General features: G+C 32.3%; 2 protein-coding genes and 1 pseudogene across 2 annotated transcripts; all 3 read left to right on the top strand.

Moving 5' to 3' along the window:
* The first annotated feature begins 438 nt into the window (after window positions 1–438).
* LOC115992521 lies at window positions 439–2,047 on the top strand (annotated as a pseudogene).
* Window positions 2,048–8,658: 6,611 nt separating this feature from the next.
* LOC115990947 (putative F-box protein At4g22180) lies at window positions 8,659–9,990 on the top strand. Its single transcript, XM_031114714.1, has one exon. It carries the CDS (start codon window positions 8,659–8,661, stop codon window positions 9,988–9,990), a length of 1,332 nt encoding a protein of 443 aa, XP_030970574.1.
* An 8,457-nt stretch (window positions 9,991–18,447) lies between these two features.
* LOC115990946 (berberine bridge enzyme-like 28) lies at window positions 18,448–20,121 on the top strand. The gene has a single exon (XM_031114713.1). The coding sequence runs from the start codon at window positions 18,448–18,450 to the stop codon at window positions 20,038–20,040; it is 1,593 nt and encodes a 530-aa protein (XP_030970573.1). The 3' UTR covers window positions 20,041–20,121.
* Window positions 20,122–20,683: the final 562 nt, after the last annotated feature.

Below are 20,683 nucleotides of genomic sequence, written 5' to 3'. Positions count from 1 at the left end.
ATAGTAATAGTAACACATATTACGTTTGTGAAGTCTGAACTATTAGGATCTCCCTTTAAACTCATGAATAGCTAAATTTTCATAATAAATGGATTTTAATCCGACTTTCATGAAAGAAAATTTCTGTCGTCAATGTGAATAAACCCAAATAATATTCTAAAACTTGTAAATTGATACACTAAAAAAAGAAATTGTAAATTGATCAAACAAGTCACAAAATCCATCCCAAATGTGATCATAAAAAAGATTGAGAAAGAAAAAAGGATGGTCAATGTTCTAGGGTCAGTTGCCATGCAAGTTGGCTTTTCCTTCTTGACGTTTTGATTTTATTTCATATTCAGAGGAGGACTTCAAATCTTCAAGTTGGAATGCTCTTCAGGCTACTAAACGCTATAAATAGGGAAGCTCTCCTCCAGTTTTAATCACCAACAAGCAAAAATGAAGTTACCAGTTTCTTTATTTGTTTTTGCTCTTCTTTTCTCATTTTTGTTGGCGACTTCAGCTCATACTCATGAAAACTTTCTTCAGTGCCTGACCCTTCATTCCGGAAATGACAGAATTTCTAAAGTCATTTACACCCCCTCCAACTCATCGTATTCATCTGTCTTGGAATCCTCCATCAGAAACATGAGATTCTCAACACCTTCCACCCCGAAACCCCTAGTCATTGTTACACCATTGGGTGTTTCGCAAATTCAAGAAATCCTTAGTTGTGCCCAAATACATGGAATGCAAGTCAGAGTTAGAAGTGGTGGACATGATTACGAGGGTCTTTCTTATGTTTCTCCTGTACCATTTGTCATACTTGATATGATAAATCTTCGAAACATCTCTGTTGATGTAGAAAATAGCTTTGCCTGGGTACAATCTGGTGCAACCCTCGGTGAATTATACTACGAGATTGCTGAGCAAAGCAAAACTCTTGGCTTTCCAGCTGGAGTTTGCCCTACAATAGGTGTTGGTGGACACTTCAGTGGGGGAGGGTATGGCACAATTTTGAGAAAATATGGCCTTGCTGCTGATAATGTTATTGATGCACACTTGATTGATGTTAAGGGTAGATTCCTTGACAGAAAAGCAATGGGAGAAGATCTGTTTTGGGCCATTCGAGGAGGAGGAGGGGCTAGCTTTGGAGTCATTGTTGCATGGAAAATCAAGTTGGTTCCTGTTCCATCAACTGTGACTGTGTTCACAGTCAATAAGAACTTGGAACAAAATGCAACCAAAATTCTGCATCGGTGGCAGTATGTTGCAGACAAGTTTGATAAAGACCTATTCATTCGTGTTCTCTTAACAGGCGCAAATTCCAGCCAAGAAGGGAAGAAGACGGTAGAAGCTGCGTTCAATTCCTTGTACCTTGGAGGGAAGGATAAGCTCCTTCCATTGATGCAAAAGAGCTTTCCTGAGCTGGGTTTGGTGAGTGAAGATTGTACAGAAATGAGTTGGATTCAATCTATCCTTTACTTTGCTGGATTCCCAAGTGGACAATCCCTAGATGTTTTGCTAAATAGGACTCTGACAGTTATCTCTTATAAAGCAAAATCAGACTATGTGGAGAATCCTATTCCTGAAGCTGGGTTGGAAGGGATTTGGCAAAGATTTTATGAGAAAGAGGCAGAGTCAGCTGTATTGATCCTAAGTCCATATGGGGGGGAGAATGAGTGAAATTTCAGAGTCTGCAATTCCTTTTCCACATAGAGCTGGCAACATCTACAAAATTCAATACTTGGTGTATTGGGCAGAAGAAGGTACTGAGGCAACTGAAAGGCATGTGAATTGGATTAGAAGACTTTACGCTTATATGGCTCCCTATGTTTCCAAGTCTCCTAGAGAAGCATATATAAATTATAGAGACCTTGATATAGGTGCAAATAATGAAGGTAACACAAGTTATAGACAGGCAAGCATATGGGGTACTAAATATTTTAAGAACAACTTCAAAAGGCTGGTGCATGTGAAGACTGTATTTGATCCCACTAATTTCTTTAGGAATGAACAAAGTATCCCGCCTCTTTCATACTAGTGGATGAAGAGAAGTGATTTGGGATACTTATTTTGCAAGGCTTGTACTCAAATTTGTTTTTTTGTTTTTTGTTTTTTTTTTGTTTTTTTTTGAATGGCGCCAAAGATTGTACTCATAATAAACCTTATTCCTCTCCTTTTGTTTTAGTCCAATTAAACATAAATAAAGGTTTCCATGGGATATGTGAATCTCAAAATAATGATTGGGATTGTAAAATTCAATCCATAAATCTCTTACATCTTATGATAAATTTATTCTACATGCATTAGTTTTTTAAGTATGTAACCTATCTAAATGGATCTAGAAATCTAGCTTGAATTAGGAGTTTGAATCCTTGTTGGATTTGGATGAGAAATGAATTTTATTCTTTTGGGAAACTATTGTTTAAAGTTGGAATATAAAAACCAAACAATATTACTACTTAGAGCAATATAAGTCTTGTCTTCTACTTGATTTGGAATTCTACTTGGAATAGAAGTAGAAATTTGTTTTTTTCTTTTTAAAGCTCCAACTATATGTGTATCTTTATTGGATTTGGCCGACTATATATTGTTTTGCTTGGAATGATGTGCAAGTATTTGGCTTGTTTTCAAATTTTGTTATATGCAAAACAAAATTCCTTCTCCTTAAAAAATTTGGAAACCAAATTAAGTCCCCTAAATAAGTCTAAGTGTTCGTTGCGAAAAATTTAATTTGTGAAAGAGGCTTTCTCCCTTGGTGCTGCGGCTAATAAAATAAGAGAGGTGATGTGGTTTAGTTTTTTGATATTTGTGAGTGGTGGCATTAGTATTTGTGAGATCTCTTGGTAGTGTTGTGGCTTTGTATTTGGTATTTGTGAACCTTTGATTCATTGTTTTGTATGGTTGAGAGTGCTAGTTGGGTGTATTTGGATTTATGTTTATGTTTATGTTATTGTTAGTTTATTTAAGTGTTATCTTAGAAAACAATTGTAAATGCTGTATACATATAACCTTTTTAGAGGTTATTTATTTATTTATTATATAAAATTATTATATAATAAAAAGCACACTAGATATTAAGAACTTAGTTAAGCATCTCTTACATTTTATATTCGGTATATTTGACTTGTAAAAAGCATAATTAATTCAAATATTGGTAGAATAATTTTTTAATATTTTCTTATTTCTATTTGAAAAAAAGAAACATATTCTTCTTCATTTCTCATTAATAAATTCTTAATAAAAAATTTTCCGTAAAAAACTAAATAAATAACTGTTCCTATAATTAAATAAAATAGGTTTAATATGTTACCTGTTCTATCAACTCTTTGGAATTATCTTCTAATGACCAAAGCCAAAAAAAGGACCATAGGCATATTATTGTAAGAGGAGTAGTAGCAATATAGTGGGATGCTCGTAATAGAAAAATGATGACACCATCTTTTAATTTGGCAGCAATTCTTTGCTTTCATATAAAGGAATGCTCATAATAGAGAGACTTGAGACAAAACATGTTATTAATTGTCCAATAGGTAGTAAATATGGAACGAGTTCCATGAAAATGAAGAGAGACCCCAGTGCAATAATTAAGTTAGTTGAAAGCTTAAAATCATAGTTACATTTATATGGCTCCCTTTTTTTTTTGGTTTGGATGGCAAAGATTGTACTTATAATAAAGCTTATTTCTCTCCTTTTGTTTTAGTCCAATTACACATAAATAAACGCTTCTATGGGATATGTGAGTTTTGCATTAGTATTTGTGAGATCTCTTGGCAGTGTTGTGGCTTTGTTGGTTTTTGTTTTGTATTTGTTATTTGTGAACCTTTGATTTATTGGTTTGTATTTTTGAGAGAGCTATTTGGGTGTGTGTATTTGGGATTTGGATTTATGTTTATGTTTATGTTATTGTTAGTTTCATTTAAATGTTATCTTAAAAAATTATTCTAAATGCTATATACATTTTTAGAGGTTTTTTTATAAATTATTTTTATATAAAATCATTAACCTAGTTAAACGTCTCTTACATATATATTCAATATATTTGACTTGTAAAAAGCGTAATTAATTCAAATATTGATTGAATAATTTTTTAATAGTTTCTTATTTCTATTTCAAAAAACAACATATGTTTGTGAATATTAAATTAGATAGCATCTTGTATTTACTTATTTTCTTTTCTCTATTATGGAATCATGACCATTTCGATGATCAAACAACTAGGTCACTTGACCTAGATAGTGATATCAATTTTATCTTTGATAATAGGGGCTCTGTCAAGTATGTTGTCAAATTAAAAAAAGGTAGGAAAAACAACATTTTAATTACAGACATCAATGCTATCATAGTAGTAGCATTTTAATTATTGACATCGTTGCAGGAGTTGCTCCCTCAATATTAAATGTGGAATTTTTAGGATCACTTAAAGCAATTAGGGGATGTTTGATAGGTTTATGACCCTCGGTCTTGTTTTTCAAGCTTAGCCATGCCACATTGATTTATGTGGATTTCATCTTTTTTTATTTATTTATAAAGCAGGGAAAGTAAGATATATGAATAGAAATCTTAATCTTAAAAAAATTTTATTTGGATTTCATCTTTTCTTTAAGTGAGGGAGTGAGAAATCTTAATAGAAATCCTTAATCTCAAAATTTTATCATTATTCTATTTTATAATTTGTTAATCAATTACTTTATAGTTAATAATTTTTTTTTAAACGATAGTAGAATTGAATTAAGGTATCAATCCATTCCATTGAACCACTTATGGCAATGTTTTTCATTTTCTCGTTCTATTTATGTTTAACATACACTTAAACATATATACAACTATAAATTAATTTTTTCAACTCCTAATTTTTTATCTATCATATGAGAAACAAGGAAGTTTAAGAATCAAAAGTTGTTGTAGGAATACTGTTTACCTTAAACAAATATTGTTACATATATAATTATTATAATACTTGAAACTCAAAATCTTTGGAAAGGTTCCTAGGCTAGGTGAATATACCAACATTTACAAAAGTATCAAGTTCAACAATCCAAACTTGTAGAGACACCTTGAGCTATACCATATCAATCCTATATCCACACGGAAAATACTTTCATTATGTGAATCTCAAAATAATGATTGGGATTGTAAAGATTGATCCATAAATCTCTTACACCTTATGATGAATTTGTTCTTGATGAATTTATTCTCTATACATTGGTTTAAGCATATAGGTAGCATTTAACCTATATAAATGGATCTACAAAACTGTTTAAGTTCATTTGTATGACTAAAAAGGTCAGTCCAGGAACTTCTCATGTTGTTTACCCAAGGCGTATTTGATTACTTTTGGTGTAGTTAATAGGGTGTTGAGTTTGAAAACAATGCCAGATTTAGTCATGTTGAGCTTTTGGCTTAGTTTGTCTTCTTTGGCCTTGAGCACCTGTATGATAGCGTGACGTTTGTCTAATGATGCCTTGAAAAAGAGAAATTTGTCATCTGCAAAAAAGAGATGTATTAGTTTTGGACTCCTATGCTTTTTGCAATGCTAAAAAGTAAGAACTAGGATTAAACAGTGCAATTTTTGCATTTGGGACATACCTTTGAATCGAGTATCAAGGCAATCTAATCAACAAATGTCCAAATTAATATGAGTTTCTAAAGGGGCAAGATATGAGCTTGTAAATTAGGAAAAGGTTTTGCTGCATATTTATATGCAACAATTGCTGCATTTAGGGGTATGTGGTAGCAAAAAGAAAGGGACATATGTTCAAGGGTCATGTGCAATGTACATGACTAGGTAGTACTTAGATACTTGCCATTTTTCTTTTTTGCCGCCACATACCCTTGTATGCTGAAAAACTTTCCCTATAAATCAATAGCATCCTATTGAGTTGCTAGCTCCATAAATTAGCAAGCCAAAAGCCGAGTTAGGTTTACTTATTTATTGGCTTAAATCCACTATCAATTCTTAAAATTTAGCCTGTGAAAGATTAGTCTCTAAAATAAAAAATGTTCCATCTTCAATCTCTTAAATTAATGACCAAATTAAAAATTAATATTTCATCACTCCATTCGAGACATTAGGAACTAAAAACGATCATTCTAAACTTCAGGAACTAAAAACAATCAATCTAAACTTCAAGAACTAAAAGTAATCAAGACTAAAATTTAGAGACCAAAAATGTATTTTCTCTTTATTATTATCCAAATAGAAAACATGGTTTCAACCAAAGGTAACATGTCATGTCTTGGTGAAAAATTCTATACTTACTAGTATTTTAAATTTAATATTTTCTTAACGAATACCCTATGGGCAAGGTAGTGATTAAAGTGTATTTTTGTACATTTAAAAAAAAAAAGTCAAATTGTAAATATATAAAAGAAAAATACACATAAACACAATGAATTTCTACTTGCAAACGAATGAATTATTAACAAGTGTATTTTGTTCTTTGAAAAAAGCTGTGCATTACAACTCATATTTAAGCATTTATTAATGTTTAATCTATGCTCTTAGGACACTTGTTAATAAGATCCTTTGTTGCTCTCCCCATAAACCACCTATTTTTCATGATTTGGAGTTTGATCCTAGAATTATGTATGTTAAAATTGACATCATAGGATTCAGAATAGTAAGATCATACATTTTGTGAATACTCACTAGAAATAATGATATATTAAGGAACTATCAAGATAAATGATTCTTCTTTAAGGAAAAATAAGATAGATAATTTAGATATATCACTACAAGAAAAATGCCTATTAGCGACCAAGAATTTTTGACAGACCCAAAAAGCCCTTTCAAAAAATCTTATTTGTGATGGCAAAATAAAGCCCTTTCAAATACTTGGTAAAATGTAAAATATTTGTGACCAACAAGAAAAGTTGTCGCAATTATGTGTTATAGCTGCCACAAATACTAATATTTTGGAGGGAAATTTTCTCTCCATATTATTTGTGAGGGCAATTAAAAATATTTCGCAAAAAGCATATTATTTGTGACGGTTAAAAAAGAACCGTCACTAATACTAAATTATTTGCGAGGGCTAGGATTGACCTTCACAAATAATCATTAAAATGTCAAAACTTTTGGAGAGAAATGTTCCCACCAAATTTTTTCCAAGGGACAATAAAAATCCCTTACAAAAATTTTATTTTTTGTGTGGGTTAAAAATATGCCCTTACTAACACTAAATTATTTGCGAGGGCCACGATTGACCTTCGCAAAAAATCATTAAAATATTAATTTTTTTTGGAGATAAAAGTAATTCTAAATTTCAAAGAAAAATAAAAAGAAACATATAAATATATAGAACTTTGTATTCTTTAGATGAATCTTTTGTTTACAGTCTAAAAAAAGCCTTTTATATATATCCTATATAAGAAAGGTCTGTCCTTATTTTCTAAACAATTGTACCCATAAAAAATGATAGCACTTTCAACTTTAAAATGGTAGCCTAAAATTCAAGAATTTCCTCCTTCTGTGCTCTCTCTCTCTCTCTCAAAAGTGAATAAAAATTTCTTCCTATTAAAATAATGCATAAAAGATGAGTTTATAGATCAAATGATAAATTACATCTGATTGGAATGAAAATTGGCATGCATGTTAAGAACATTAGAACATGTAATCCAATGGTTGGATTTTCAAAATATAAATTCAATAATAAGTTATTGGGTGATGTAACATTTTTTAGAGTTATATCATGTGTAACTTGAATCCAACTCTATATTTCTTAATTTGATATGAATTTTGACAAATTTATCGTTAAATTACATTATATTCATATATTTTTCATGCTTATAAAATTTCAAGGTGATCAAATATTAATTGCCATATCATCAATCAATTGTTTAAATTCAAGTTTTTGTAGTTTAAAATAGTGCATAAAAAATGATTTTATAGATCAAATGGTAAATTACATCCGATTGGCATGAAATTTGGCATGCATGTTCAAAACATATAGAGCATGTAATCCAACAGTTTGATTTTCAAAATATGAATTCAATAATAAGTTATTGAGTGGTGTAATATTTTTTGGAATTAGATCAGGTGTAACTTGAATCTAACCTTATATTTCTTAATTTGGTATGAATTTTGACAAATCTATCGTGAGATTACATTATCTTTATATATTTTTCATGCTTACAAATTTTCAAGGTGATCAAAGATTAATAGCTATGTCATCAATCAATTGTCTAGATTCAAATTTTCATGGATTTATTTATTTTTTATTTTGAATATTAACAGAAATATTTATATGGATTCATCTAAAGCATGCATATAATTGTGGCGTTAATTAACGTATTTCTTTTTTGTCAATTAAATTATTAATTATTAAAGTAATTAATATACTTCTACCGTTTATCCTTAAAATATATATATATATATATATATATACTTTAAATAAAACTATTAAAGTTTCAATTAATTCCAATTTATCCGCATCTAATATTTAAGAAATATATTATTTTAAAAATAATTTAAATTTATAGGATCGGGTAAGCACACTCTCATCCAAATAGAAGTTGGATTTAGCGGCAAACAATCACATTCTCCAAATCCAAGTAGAGCTTGAATTCAGTGATCACATTCTCCAATTCCAAGTAGAACTTGAATTCAGTGATCACATGGCACTATATTATAATTGCCTTTTAAGTTGATCTCGAGACGCACTTTGATCAGACATGGGTGAAGGCAGTAAAAGAAGAAGAATTTCAAGTACAAAAGACAAAGCAGGGAAGGCTGAAACTAAACCAAAGCACTCATCATGGTCATGGTCATGGTCAGACCTCCCTGATCAACTGTTGGGACTTATCCTAGGAAAGCTTTCCTTGGCAGACATCATTCACTGCTGCGCTGTTTGTTCTTCTTGGAGATCCACCGCACAATCCCATTGCACTCAAAGTACTAGTACTACTCCATGGCTCATGCTTCCTGGCGACGAAAAGTATGACTCGACTACTCGCTGCTTCTTTAATCTCGCAGAAAACAAGGTTTACAAGATGAAGAATGCGTTCGAGGGATTTGGCAAAGACGCTTGGTGTGTGGGCTCTTCTCACGGTTGGCTCGTAATTCTGGATGACGAAGCCATCCCACATCTCTTTAATCCCTTCTCTAGAGTTCGGATTCAACTTCCATCTATTCCCAATGAATTCCTCAGCCCAAACATTGATCGGGATTACTTCGTTCAATATTTGCGGAAGATTTTCATCGCCAAAGCTGTGCTGTTGGCAGACCCATCACGTTCCAACAATTTTGGGGTGGTGGTGATCTGTGGTTCTCTCTCAAGGCTTGCATTTTGTAAGAAAGGGGACACAACGTGGACCGAACTTGCTGTCAGATCTCTCAGCACATACCAACAATATGTTGAATACAGTGACATTATATGCCACGATAATCAAGTTTATGTCTTGGCAAGTGATGCTTCGGTGGAAGTCTGGGATTTTCGGAGTTCTTTTCCGACCAAAATCATGAGCATTGATAAACCATCCACACTACAGAAAGTAGTTGGAAATAGTTTTTTCATACATAATCTTTCACCCAAGTTTTATTTAGTCAAGACATCCACTGATTTTTTGTTCATCAAACGGTTTATTGGAGACTTTGTTAATGCAGAAGGACTTGTTGTTGATGAGGATTACGTCCTATATAATTCCGAAATTTGCCCATATCGTACAAAGCTGTTTTATGTTTACAGGTTGAATTTCAGGCAGAACACATGGGAACAGGTTGAATCTTTGAACGATCAGGTTGTGTTTTTGGGCGGAAATCAGTCAATATCACTCTCCAGCCATGATCTTTTGGAGTGCATACCAGATTCGATTTATTTCACGGATGATAGATGGGATGAGATGGATGTGGACGACTCGTATGGAGGCCACGATATTGGATTTTTCAATTTAGATGATCAAAGTATTAAGCCATATTACCATTTAAATTTGGCGAGGATCGATCCACCATCGTTTTGGATTACTCCAAATCTATCTATGGTGAAAGACAAAGATGATGTTAGCTAGAACTGCTGACCTCTGTACAGGTTATAAGGTAGTAGAAGATAAAAGATAAAATACGAAGACTAAGATGCTGTTAGCTAGAATTGCCAACCCCGTAGAAGATAAAGATGAGGTATTTAAATTCAAAGAGTACAACAATTAGAATCAAATCTGCTGCAAGTTTATCTAATAGCTGTAGAAGTATCTGAATTTTAAGAATGAGAGCATTTATCTAATTTAACACATACGTGTTTCTCTGTTAGTGAATAGATTGAGATGGAAGCATAAATTCAAAGCGGTTAAACATGATGATAAAGCTAAGATCACAACCAACACCAGATTGCAGTCCATACAAAAAGATTAGAGTTTATCATTATCTTTTCATATTTGTAATTATCACATTCTGCTCTCATTTGTAATTATCACATTCCGTAAAAATAAACATCAGGTGTATATTGATAAGTTTATAAATACAAGCATGGACAACTAACAATTCAAGCTGCCATTTTTAGCAAACACTACTTTTTACAAAACTGAAATGGAATTTTAATTGATGCGTGGATTGTGACAGCATCTTATTTTTCCACATAAACAATTTGCAAACCATAAGGACTTGTTTGGTAAGAGTATTTAAATAAATTTTTTTGTTTTGCAATCCATAAAATAGTGGGTCCCACACTTAACTAATTGTTTGGCTAATATTTTCTAAATATAATTTTAAAAAAACTGTATCCTATTTTCTAGGTTTAGAATAGGATTTTGAAACGGCCAAGGAGTGTATTCAAAATATAGAAAATGTTTTTAATGACTTAGTTTTAAATAGGATAAATTGCAAATTACACCCCCGAAGTTTGGGGTTGACTGAATTTTACACCCCAAAGTTTCAAATACTTGGCTTTACACCCTGAAGTTTGGTTCCGTTAGCAATTCACCCCCACAGTTAATTTTTTCTGTTAAGTAACACATTATCATGCTGATGTGTTCTATTTTTGTCAAATAAGCATCAAAACTACGTCGTTTTAACTATGATCAAGAGAAAAGTTGGCACAAATCAAAACTATGTCGTTTTAGCCTTAAGTTAAAATACTAACATCTAGCTTAAACAACACCGTGAAGACCTAACTCTAACATCCAAAACGCAACCCATGGATCCAATTCTTGAACTCAGTGAACCCCACAAACCCAGCTCCTCTACTCTACAACTTCTACCGTGAGTCAGTCCATCAAAGGCTTCGATAATTATCATTAGCAAGGCTTGTCTGCTCTGCAACTCCTCTGCTCTGCAACTTCTACAATTTGTCTGCTCTGCAACTCCCCTGTGATGCATCATTATCAAAGCTTGATCAAGGCAAGTCAAAACCCTTTTAAGTACCCAATATTGCTCCACATCATCTCTCATGACCAAAATTATCTTGAGCACTGAAGCTTGGATCCAAAGGTCTTCGTAGGATCATGTGCATTTGGAGGACTTGTTGCAGATATACCAATAAAAAAAAAAAAAAAAAAGAAGAAGAAGAAGAAGAAGAAGAAGAAGAAGAAGAAGAAGATAATGTTATCTCATTGGTGTAAAATTTATAGGTTTTTTTTTTCCTCTTTATTGAGTTAAAAAGTTTATGGGGAATTCTCTTCTATCAATTGACTGGATCACCAATCACTTAACTTAGTTTAATTTACATGGTGAAAAAAGAGTGGGATATTTTTCAGTGATTAGAATTTATTTTTAACTTTTTTTGTGAGTAAGAGATTAATGATTGACACCCATATTCACTTTTTTTGATAGGGGCGGACTGACTCATGGTAGAAGATGCAGAGCAGAGGAGCTGGGTTCGTAGGGTTAAGTTGAAGAACATGATTCGTAGGTTGTGTTTTGGATTATAGAGTTACGTCTTCACTGTGTTGTTTAAGCTAGATGTTAGTATTTTAACTTTAGGCTGAAACGTAGTTTTGATGCTTATTTGGCAAAAATAGAACACATCAGCATGATGATGTGTCACTTAACAGAAAAAATTAACTGTGGGAGGTGAATTGATAACGGAACCAAACTTTAGGGTGTAAAACCAAGTATTTGAAACTTTGGGATGTAAAATCCAGTTAACTTCAAACTTTAGGGGTGTAATTTGTAATTTACCCTTTTAAATAAATTGAAAACAGTGGACTCCACATATTTGTTGAAACTCTTTTATCTTTTAAATTAAGAAGATTATTTTTATCATAAAAATAATTTATCACCCTTCAAATTTGAAACTTATTATTAAAAAAATAGAAATAGTCTCTCAAACAATTATTTTTTGTTTTTATTATTTTGAAAATTGTTCTTAAAGGTGGAAGCTAAACATGTAAATTATAAAAATTATTATCTGAAAACTAGTTTGAAGTTCAATTTTTTGATTTTTTTTTTTATATTGTTTTGAAAATAAAAATAAAAATCCTCCTACCAATCATAATTTGGTAACGCATAACAAGTGTAAGGCTATTTCCAATTCAAAACCACAAATATTTTACAGTGAAACAGACAAAGCCTAAATAGTAAATGTAAATTAGAGACATACATATCTGGGTTTTTCTTAAATGGTTGAATATCCATAGATGCATTTTGAGCCTATCATTGAGTTTAGACTTTATACGATATCACAGTGCATCTGAGAGAAATTGGTCAAATTTGATATTTGTTAAGATATTTCTTATTTCCCTTTAAGTAAAAAGAGATGCATAAATACAACTTGTACCTATTAATCTCAAGCGTTTATATTGTAGTAGCAAATAAGAATAATTCATTAGCATGATTTGCTTTTCTAGCTAGTCTATAATAAGAGCATCTCCAGCAAATTCTCCAAAATTTTGTACTGTTTAGAAAGTGAACAGTGACATTCCCTTTTATCTACTTACTTTTTCAAATTTACTTTCCAATAATGTCTCTATCTTTTCACTATCTTATTTAAATCTTATTTCTTCATTTTTTTTAATCATTTCTATATTCCTTTTTCAATCTTTCTCTATTAAATCCCAATAACTATATTTTTCAAATTACTAACAACTATATTTTTAAAATCTCCTACATTAACATTTTCAAATATTTTAACAATCATATTTTTCATCGATTTTTTATTAAGAAAGATCGCCGCTACAAAGGCAAGTGGAGATCAGCCAAAACTCAAGAAAGAGTCACCAAAAGGACAAAGTCGATGGAGATCGGCACTCACCATTTAACACAACCTCATCCATTCCACTGTTGCTCGTCCTCCTCCCCACCGCCAAGTGCATGCAAATAAAATTGGATTAGAAGGGCTTCTGACTTTAATTATTACTATTATTTTTTTGGTTATTTTCTTATATGTCTTCGTTGAGACATTTGAGAGAGAGAAACAAATCTCCTTTGTTCTGGAGAAGAAACTGCGAGACCAAAAAGAAATCAAGAAGAAAGAAAATGAAATGATATAATACTAGCTGCTGGAATTTTTTTAATAAAGATAATTCAATTGCTAATGTATAGTAGCCCATTAGACTTGGTGAGCTACTGTTTGTGAGAGAAAAAAAATTGAGATTTAGGGAGATCAGTTTTTGGTTTCACTTTCTATTGTAGAGAGTATTTTGGTTTCACAGTTAGGGATGCTCTAACCATGACAAATTATTGATTTTTTTTTTCTTAAGATAGAAAGATAGATAGATAGTACTAACAATTTAAAATAAAATGCTACACACAGAAATTTGGTGTAATTCTTTCCCCAAAAAAAAAAATGAACAAAGAAAATAAGAATTTTTTTTTTTTTTGGGGAGAAGAGAAGCAAAGAGAAGAGAAAGAAAATAAGATGTAATTTATCATATTGGGTTGAAGGAGAAGCGATATTTGATTGGCCCAACTTGGACAAAATATTTCCTACTTGTGTCCAATAAAACCCAAACATTTGTCTGAAGATCATGAAGGCCTTGTTTGGTTGCTGGGTGATAGTTAACTCATCACTTAAATGACTTAAATCCTATCACTCATCATTCTATTACTCATTTCTCATTACTTAAAAATCCCCAAAACACTCCCACCCTTGTTTGGCAACTAAACCCAGTTCTATTTTTGCCTAAAACTCACATTTTTGTGGGACTTACGGACTGATTACTGTGCAGTGCACACGGTTAGGTTAATTGCGGATTGAACAAAATTGTTTTCGCCAAGTACTTTTCTCTTTCATTGTGCAGTGCAAATTCATTTCCCCTTTCGCTTTCCCCTCTGAAACACCTTAAACCCATTCACACCACTGCTCTCAAACCTCGTCCCCGCCGACCACCGTTGACCTGAGTGATAGCATCATAAAGTAACAACCTTTTGTCAGTTTTCTTATATCTCTCTCAATCAGTTTGGTCTTTAAGCTTGTGTGTGTCTCTGTTCAGCTAGTAAGTTCAGTTCAATGCTTTCTTTCACATTTCTTATTCCTCTGTTAGTCTTCACATTTGAGCTTACTTCAATATGACATCTTTGTATATGCTTAAAGCTCTGTGTGTGTGTGTTTGTGTTTCATTTTTCAATCATAGTTTGTGTATGATGTAGAGTCTCTGTTAATGTTGCTATCAGCTATATATCATATTGAAGCTTATCTATTATCTGACTCAGTTTAAAATCTTCAGATTACCTACCTTCTTCAGTCAAAAAAATCTTCAGATTACAGGCCAAAAGATCTCAACTTGGGTGTGCTAAAATGGGGAGACTTTCAAAACCCATGATGGGTTTCATGCTATTATTCTGTTTAGCAGTGCTCACTGAAGCAGGATACATAAAATACAAGGACCCAAAACAGCCAGTGGGTGCTAGAATCAAAGACCTCATGAAGCGAATGACCCTTGAAGAAAAGATCGCGCCGCTCTCTCGCTCCCCTTAATAGTCAACGTAGCCTTGGGCCCATAACGATTCTTCCACGCCAAAATTTGCCACTCTAAGGGTTCGTTTGGATACAGTTGAAAATTGAAAACTGGAACTGAAAACTGAGAAACACTGTAACAAAATAATTTTTAAATGTGTAAATAGTACCATGGGACCCATTTTTAATGAAAAAGTTGCTAAAAAGTGAAATTTGTGAGTCTGTGAACAGTACACGAGTGCATTGATTGGTCCAAAAAAGTTTGAAAAGTCAAACTTTGCAGTTACTATTTATTGAACAGTACATGAACAGTAGCCATAATCTCAAAAACGCGTGAAAAAAAAAAAAAAAAAAACGCAGACGCAGACGCAATCAGCCCAGTCCAACCGCAGCTTAAGTCTCAACTCTAACGAAAGACTACTGTAGACACAAATAAAAATGCAACAGTACACATGGCTGACTGCTCAGTGCTCACTAGTTTATGGCCAAATTCCAGATAAATATTAAATACAGTTGGTTTGATGTCTGATAATAATAAATAAATAAAAAAAATTTATAAATAGTGATTGTCGGTCTATTAGAAATTGGGAATCATATTTTTTTAGCAATAGCTTAAAACTTTAGTGTTTTTTATTATTATTTATATATCTATATATATATATTATATTTTATATTTAAAACCTGAAGCATAGTATTTATTGGAATGTTACAGTTCAGTTGAACCACATCAACAGCAACGCTTCTATCTTTTTTGTTTTTAATTTTTTTTATATATATTATTTTAACATTAACTTATCTAAAGTGACTTAAAAACTCCATTATCTAAAAATTAAAATACTTTTAACCATTATTTTTATTATTGATTTTCCAACATTTCTTCATTCTTTGTATATTTTCCTCTCCCCACCACTTTCTATCTTAATATTACTCTTTCTCTATCCTTTTATCGTTCCATATTCTGACTCTTCTTATTCTAATCATTTTACTATAAATTTGACATTTGCTTTTCCATTCTATGCATAATTTTCTCACACAAAAATATTTATCTCTCTCTCTCTCTCTCTCAATTTGTATATAGAAGTTAGAATAGCAGATTGTTATAATTTTTCTTTACGAAATGAATATAGCAGCAAATTTGTTATATATTTTTGAGTTTGTCATAGATACACTTTTGCAAATGAGTTTGTTTAATTTTATATTTTTGTCTAATTTATTGGTCTATGTGATTTTTCTAGCAAAGATGGTTTTTCCTTTTTTGGTGATTTTTATTGGCTTTATTTACACTAAGTTATGTTTGTATGCAATTTTGTTGATCAAATGTTTTGATGAAGGTGTATATACATTATACACTAGTGAAATTTCATAGTGGGTTTGTGTGATTGTGTTTGAAATTGTAATTTTAAGATGCATTTGCTTGATTTTAATTGCTCAAATTTATTTGTTCAAAATAAGTTCACAATGAAACTTTTTTCGGGTTAGTTTTATTACTTTTACTTAGACTAAGTGATATTACTTTTACTTAGACTAGTGATATTTGAATGCTAGTGAAATTTCATAGTGAGGTTGTGTTTAAAATTGTAATTTTCAAATAGGTTTACATGATTTTGATTACACAAATTTATGTCTTAAAGTAAATGTACCAAAATAATACCTTTTGGGTTACTGATATTGTTGGGTTCCTTAGTATAATGGTTAGAACTTAGAAGTCATGTAGGCATGGTTGTAAGAAAATGTTTTATCTACTTGCTGCCCTCTATAGCACTCCAATATATAACATTAGTTACACATTATTACATTGGATATTAGCTTTAGGATGTTGATTATAATAAAAAGAATTTTGTATAATCATATACACATTCTTATACAGTGACTGCATACCTCTTCTTAAAGCTTTTGAAGTATGGAAAGATCCAAAACATAATGGAAAGAACCTAATCACCTTGCAAATGACAAAGGATATGAAAATGCAATTTATAGTTCTATTTAGAATTGGATTTGTAATTTTTTTTACAGCTACAACATGTGGTAACTTAACTCTTAATATTCTTAAGTTGTTTTGCCAAAAAGAAAAAATATAAAAAAGTTTGTCACAAAAGAGGAGTTCATGTAATGTTTTTTGCAAAATGGAATACCTATTCTGTAAGGCCACTATACTTGATAATTTGCAAAGCGTGGAACCACTCGCAACAATATTTGCATAGTATCTTATTATAGTAAAATGAGAAAAGTTAATGGATGCTCTACGAGCATTAGTTTAAGAAATTTTTATGGGAAAAAACAATTAATTTTTTTGATGGTTTTTTATATTTCCCATAATAGTAGTATCAAATTTTTTCTAAAATTATTTATTAATAATTGCTCTAAATACACTCATTAGCATAACGCTAGTAACTTTTATAAATTGATCAAATAGATCACGAAAACCATCTTAAATGTGATCCTAAAAAATTGGGGAAGAAAAATAATGGATGGTCAAATTAATTTCTAAGGTCAGTTGTCATGCAAGTTGGGTTTTCCTACTTGACACTTTGCTTTTATTTTAGGCAAACATATTATTTTAGTCTCTACATTTTAGGATCACAGTCAATTTGGTCACGACATTTTGGTCATAGTCATTTTGGTCATTATTATTTTCAACTTTTTGTTAATTTGGTCTCTATCATTAACTTACTAATGGAAAATGCATACATGGCAAACATTATGCATATGTAGCACACATGTATGTGGCTAATAAAAAAAAAAATGCTATTAGATAAAAGCCATATCAACAAATTTGATCATAAAAAAGCCACCTCATAAATAGTGGTAGCTTTAGAAATTTTATTTAGAACAGTCATTAAGAAACTTAAATTAAAACACACACACACACACACACACACACACACACAAATACATAAAGTTTAAAACTTTTCTGCCACTAGTTTTTATTTTTTGAATTCGATAGAGTAGCCCCCTGCTCATCAACATAAAATAAAAAATTGTGGGTCTCTTTCTCTCTCTATCTTTGTGGTAAAAAACCAATAAGAAGATGAAAATGAAGAAGATGACGACGTCATAACAAATCTCAATCCCAATCCTAAGAGTAATGCTAGGGACACATAATTTGTCATAACTTTGTGCCACAAATCATCACGTGGCGAGTTATGATTGACAAATGTGTGTCCCCACAGAGCTCACTATCACACTTTTTTTGATCACAACTTGCTATGTGGCGAGTTGTGGCAAATTATGTGTCCCTAGCATTACTCCAATCCTAATTCTCTCTCTCTCTCTCTCTCTCTCCAGTGAGCTTGTTTGAATCAGTCTTAATTCCTTGGCTCCCAACAGCTAATCTAAGTTGACTAAATACAACTCTATCATTTTCAACAACTAAATGGTATTTTCGCCTTTATTTTATGAAAAATGAGAGGATCACTAGAAATCTTTATTTTGGAAATGCACTTCATGCTACTAAAATGCTATAAATAGAGTAATGCAATAATTACTATCTATTTTACAACATTTTTACAAAATGTTATTATGGCAAATTCTTACTGGTTTTCATCTAGAACCACCATCAACATCACTTTCTCTAGCATTTTATCTATAAATAAGGAAGCTCTCATCCAGTTTCAATAGCCAAGCACAAACAAATAAGATGAAGTTATCCGATTATTTATTTGTGTTTGGTCTATTTTTCTCATTTTTATTGTTAATTTCAGCTCATACTCATGAAGATTTTCTTCAGTGTTTGACCACCTATCATTCCGAAAAAGACAAACCAATTTCTAATATCATTTACACCCCATCCAACTCCTCATATTCATCTGCCTTGAATTCCTACGTCCGAAACACCAGATTCTCAACACCTTCCACCCCGAAACCCCGAGTCATTGTTACACCATTGGGTGTTTCACAAATTCAAGAAACACTTTATTGTGCCCAAAAACATAGAATCCAAGTAAGAGTTAGAAGTGGTGGACATGATTACGAGGGTCTTTCTTTTGTTTCTCCCGTACCATTTGTCATACTTGATATGATTAATCTTCGAAACATTTCTATTGATGTAGAAAACAACACTGCCTGGGTTCAATCCGGTGCAACCCTGGGTGAATTATACTATTGGATTGCCAATAAGAGTAGAACTCTTGGCTTTCCAGCTGGAGTTTGCCAAACAATAGGTGTTGGTGGACATTTCAGTGGGGGAGGGTATGGCACATTGTTGCGTAAATATGGCCTTGCTGCAGATAATGTTCTTGATGCACATTTGATAGATGTTAAGGGAAGATTCCTTGACAGAAAATCAATGGGAGAAGATCTGTTTTGGGCCATTCGAGGAGGAGGAGGGGCTAGCTTTGGAGTCATTGTTTCATGGAAAATCAAGCTGGTTCCTGTTCCAGCAAATGTGACTGTGTTCACAGTCAGAAAGGGCTTGGAACAAAATGCAACCAAAATTCTTCATCGGTGGCAGTATGTTGCACCCAATATTGATAGAGACCTCTTCATTCGTGTACTCTTAACAGGTTCAGGTTCTGTCCAATACGGGAATAGGTCGGTACATGCTTCGTTCAATTCCATTTACCTTGGAGGGAAGGATAAGCTCCTTCCGTTGATGCAAAAGGGCTTTCCTGAGCTTGGTTTGGTGAGTGAAGATTGTACAGAAATGAGCTGGATTCAATCTATCCTCTACTTTGCTGGATTCCAAAATGGACAATCCCTAGAAGTTTTGCTAAATAGGACTCTGACAGTAAACTCTTACAAAGCAAAATCCGATTACGTGAGGCAGCCCATTCCCGAGGCTGCGTTGGAAGGGATTTGGCCAAGATTTTTTGAGAAGGAGGCACAGTCATCTGTAATAATCCTGAATCCATATGGGGGGAGAATGAGTGAAATTTCGGAGTCTGCAACACCTTTCCCACATAGAGCTGGCGTCATCGGCAAAATCCAATACTTGGTGTATTGGTCAGAAGAAGGGACTGCGGCAACTAAAAAGCATGTTAGTTGGATGAGAAGGCTTTACGCTTATATGGCTCCCTACGTTTCAAATTCTCCAAGGGAAGCGTATATAAATTATAGAGACCTTGACATAGGTAAAAATAACAAAGGCCGCCGCACAAGTTTAAGACGGGCAAGCGTATGGGGTACTAAATATTTTAAGAACAACTTTGAAAGGTTGGTGTTTGTGAAGACTCTATTTGATCCGACTAATTTCTTTAGGAATGAACAAAGCATCCCGCCTCTTTCATTCTAGTGGATGAAGGGAAGTGATTTGGGATACTTTTTTTGCAATGATATATTGTTGTCTTGTTTCTTTTCTTCTGTTTTGTTTTTGAATGCCAAAGATTGTACTCACAATAAAGCTTAAACTTATAAAAAAAGAAAAAAAAAAAAAGCTTTATTAAGTATAAATAAAGGCTCAGATTAGATAGTTAAGATCGATCCATAAGTCTCTCACATCTTATGATAAATTCATTCTCTATACATTGGTTTAAGTATGTATTATATTTTCATGTTGAACATTTGGCTTGATGTGTCTTCATAGGTCTTGAGCACCTGCATGATAGTATGACAATATTCGTTTTAATGATGTGTTAGTTTTGGGCTCCTCTACACTTATTGCAATTAAAAAAAAACTAGGATTAAACTAGTACAAATTTTGCATTAGGAACTTATCTATTGATTCTCAAAACAAGCTAATCAAGAAATGTCCAAATATCACTGTGTATCCTTAGCTTGATAGTTACTCCACAAATACAAATTCTTGTGGGGTGGATTGTGGGGCGGTGAGTGCTGAGAAGACAAGGGCTGAGGTTCAAGTATAACATTTTAAGTTGTAAAAATAAAAAATGAAAAAAAAATGTCAGATTTTTTTAGATCCAGACATGCCTCACCTA

The sequence above is a fragment of the Quercus lobata genome, chromosome 5, assembly GCF_001633185.2.
Source record: "Quercus lobata isolate SW786 chromosome 5, ValleyOak3.0 Primary Assembly, whole genome shotgun sequence".
Taxonomy (NCBI): domain Eukaryota; kingdom Viridiplantae; phylum Streptophyta; class Magnoliopsida; order Fagales; family Fagaceae; genus Quercus; species Quercus lobata.
The sequence above is the reverse complement of the archived record's forward strand: the minus strand, read 5'-3'. Positions and strand labels throughout refer to the sequence as shown.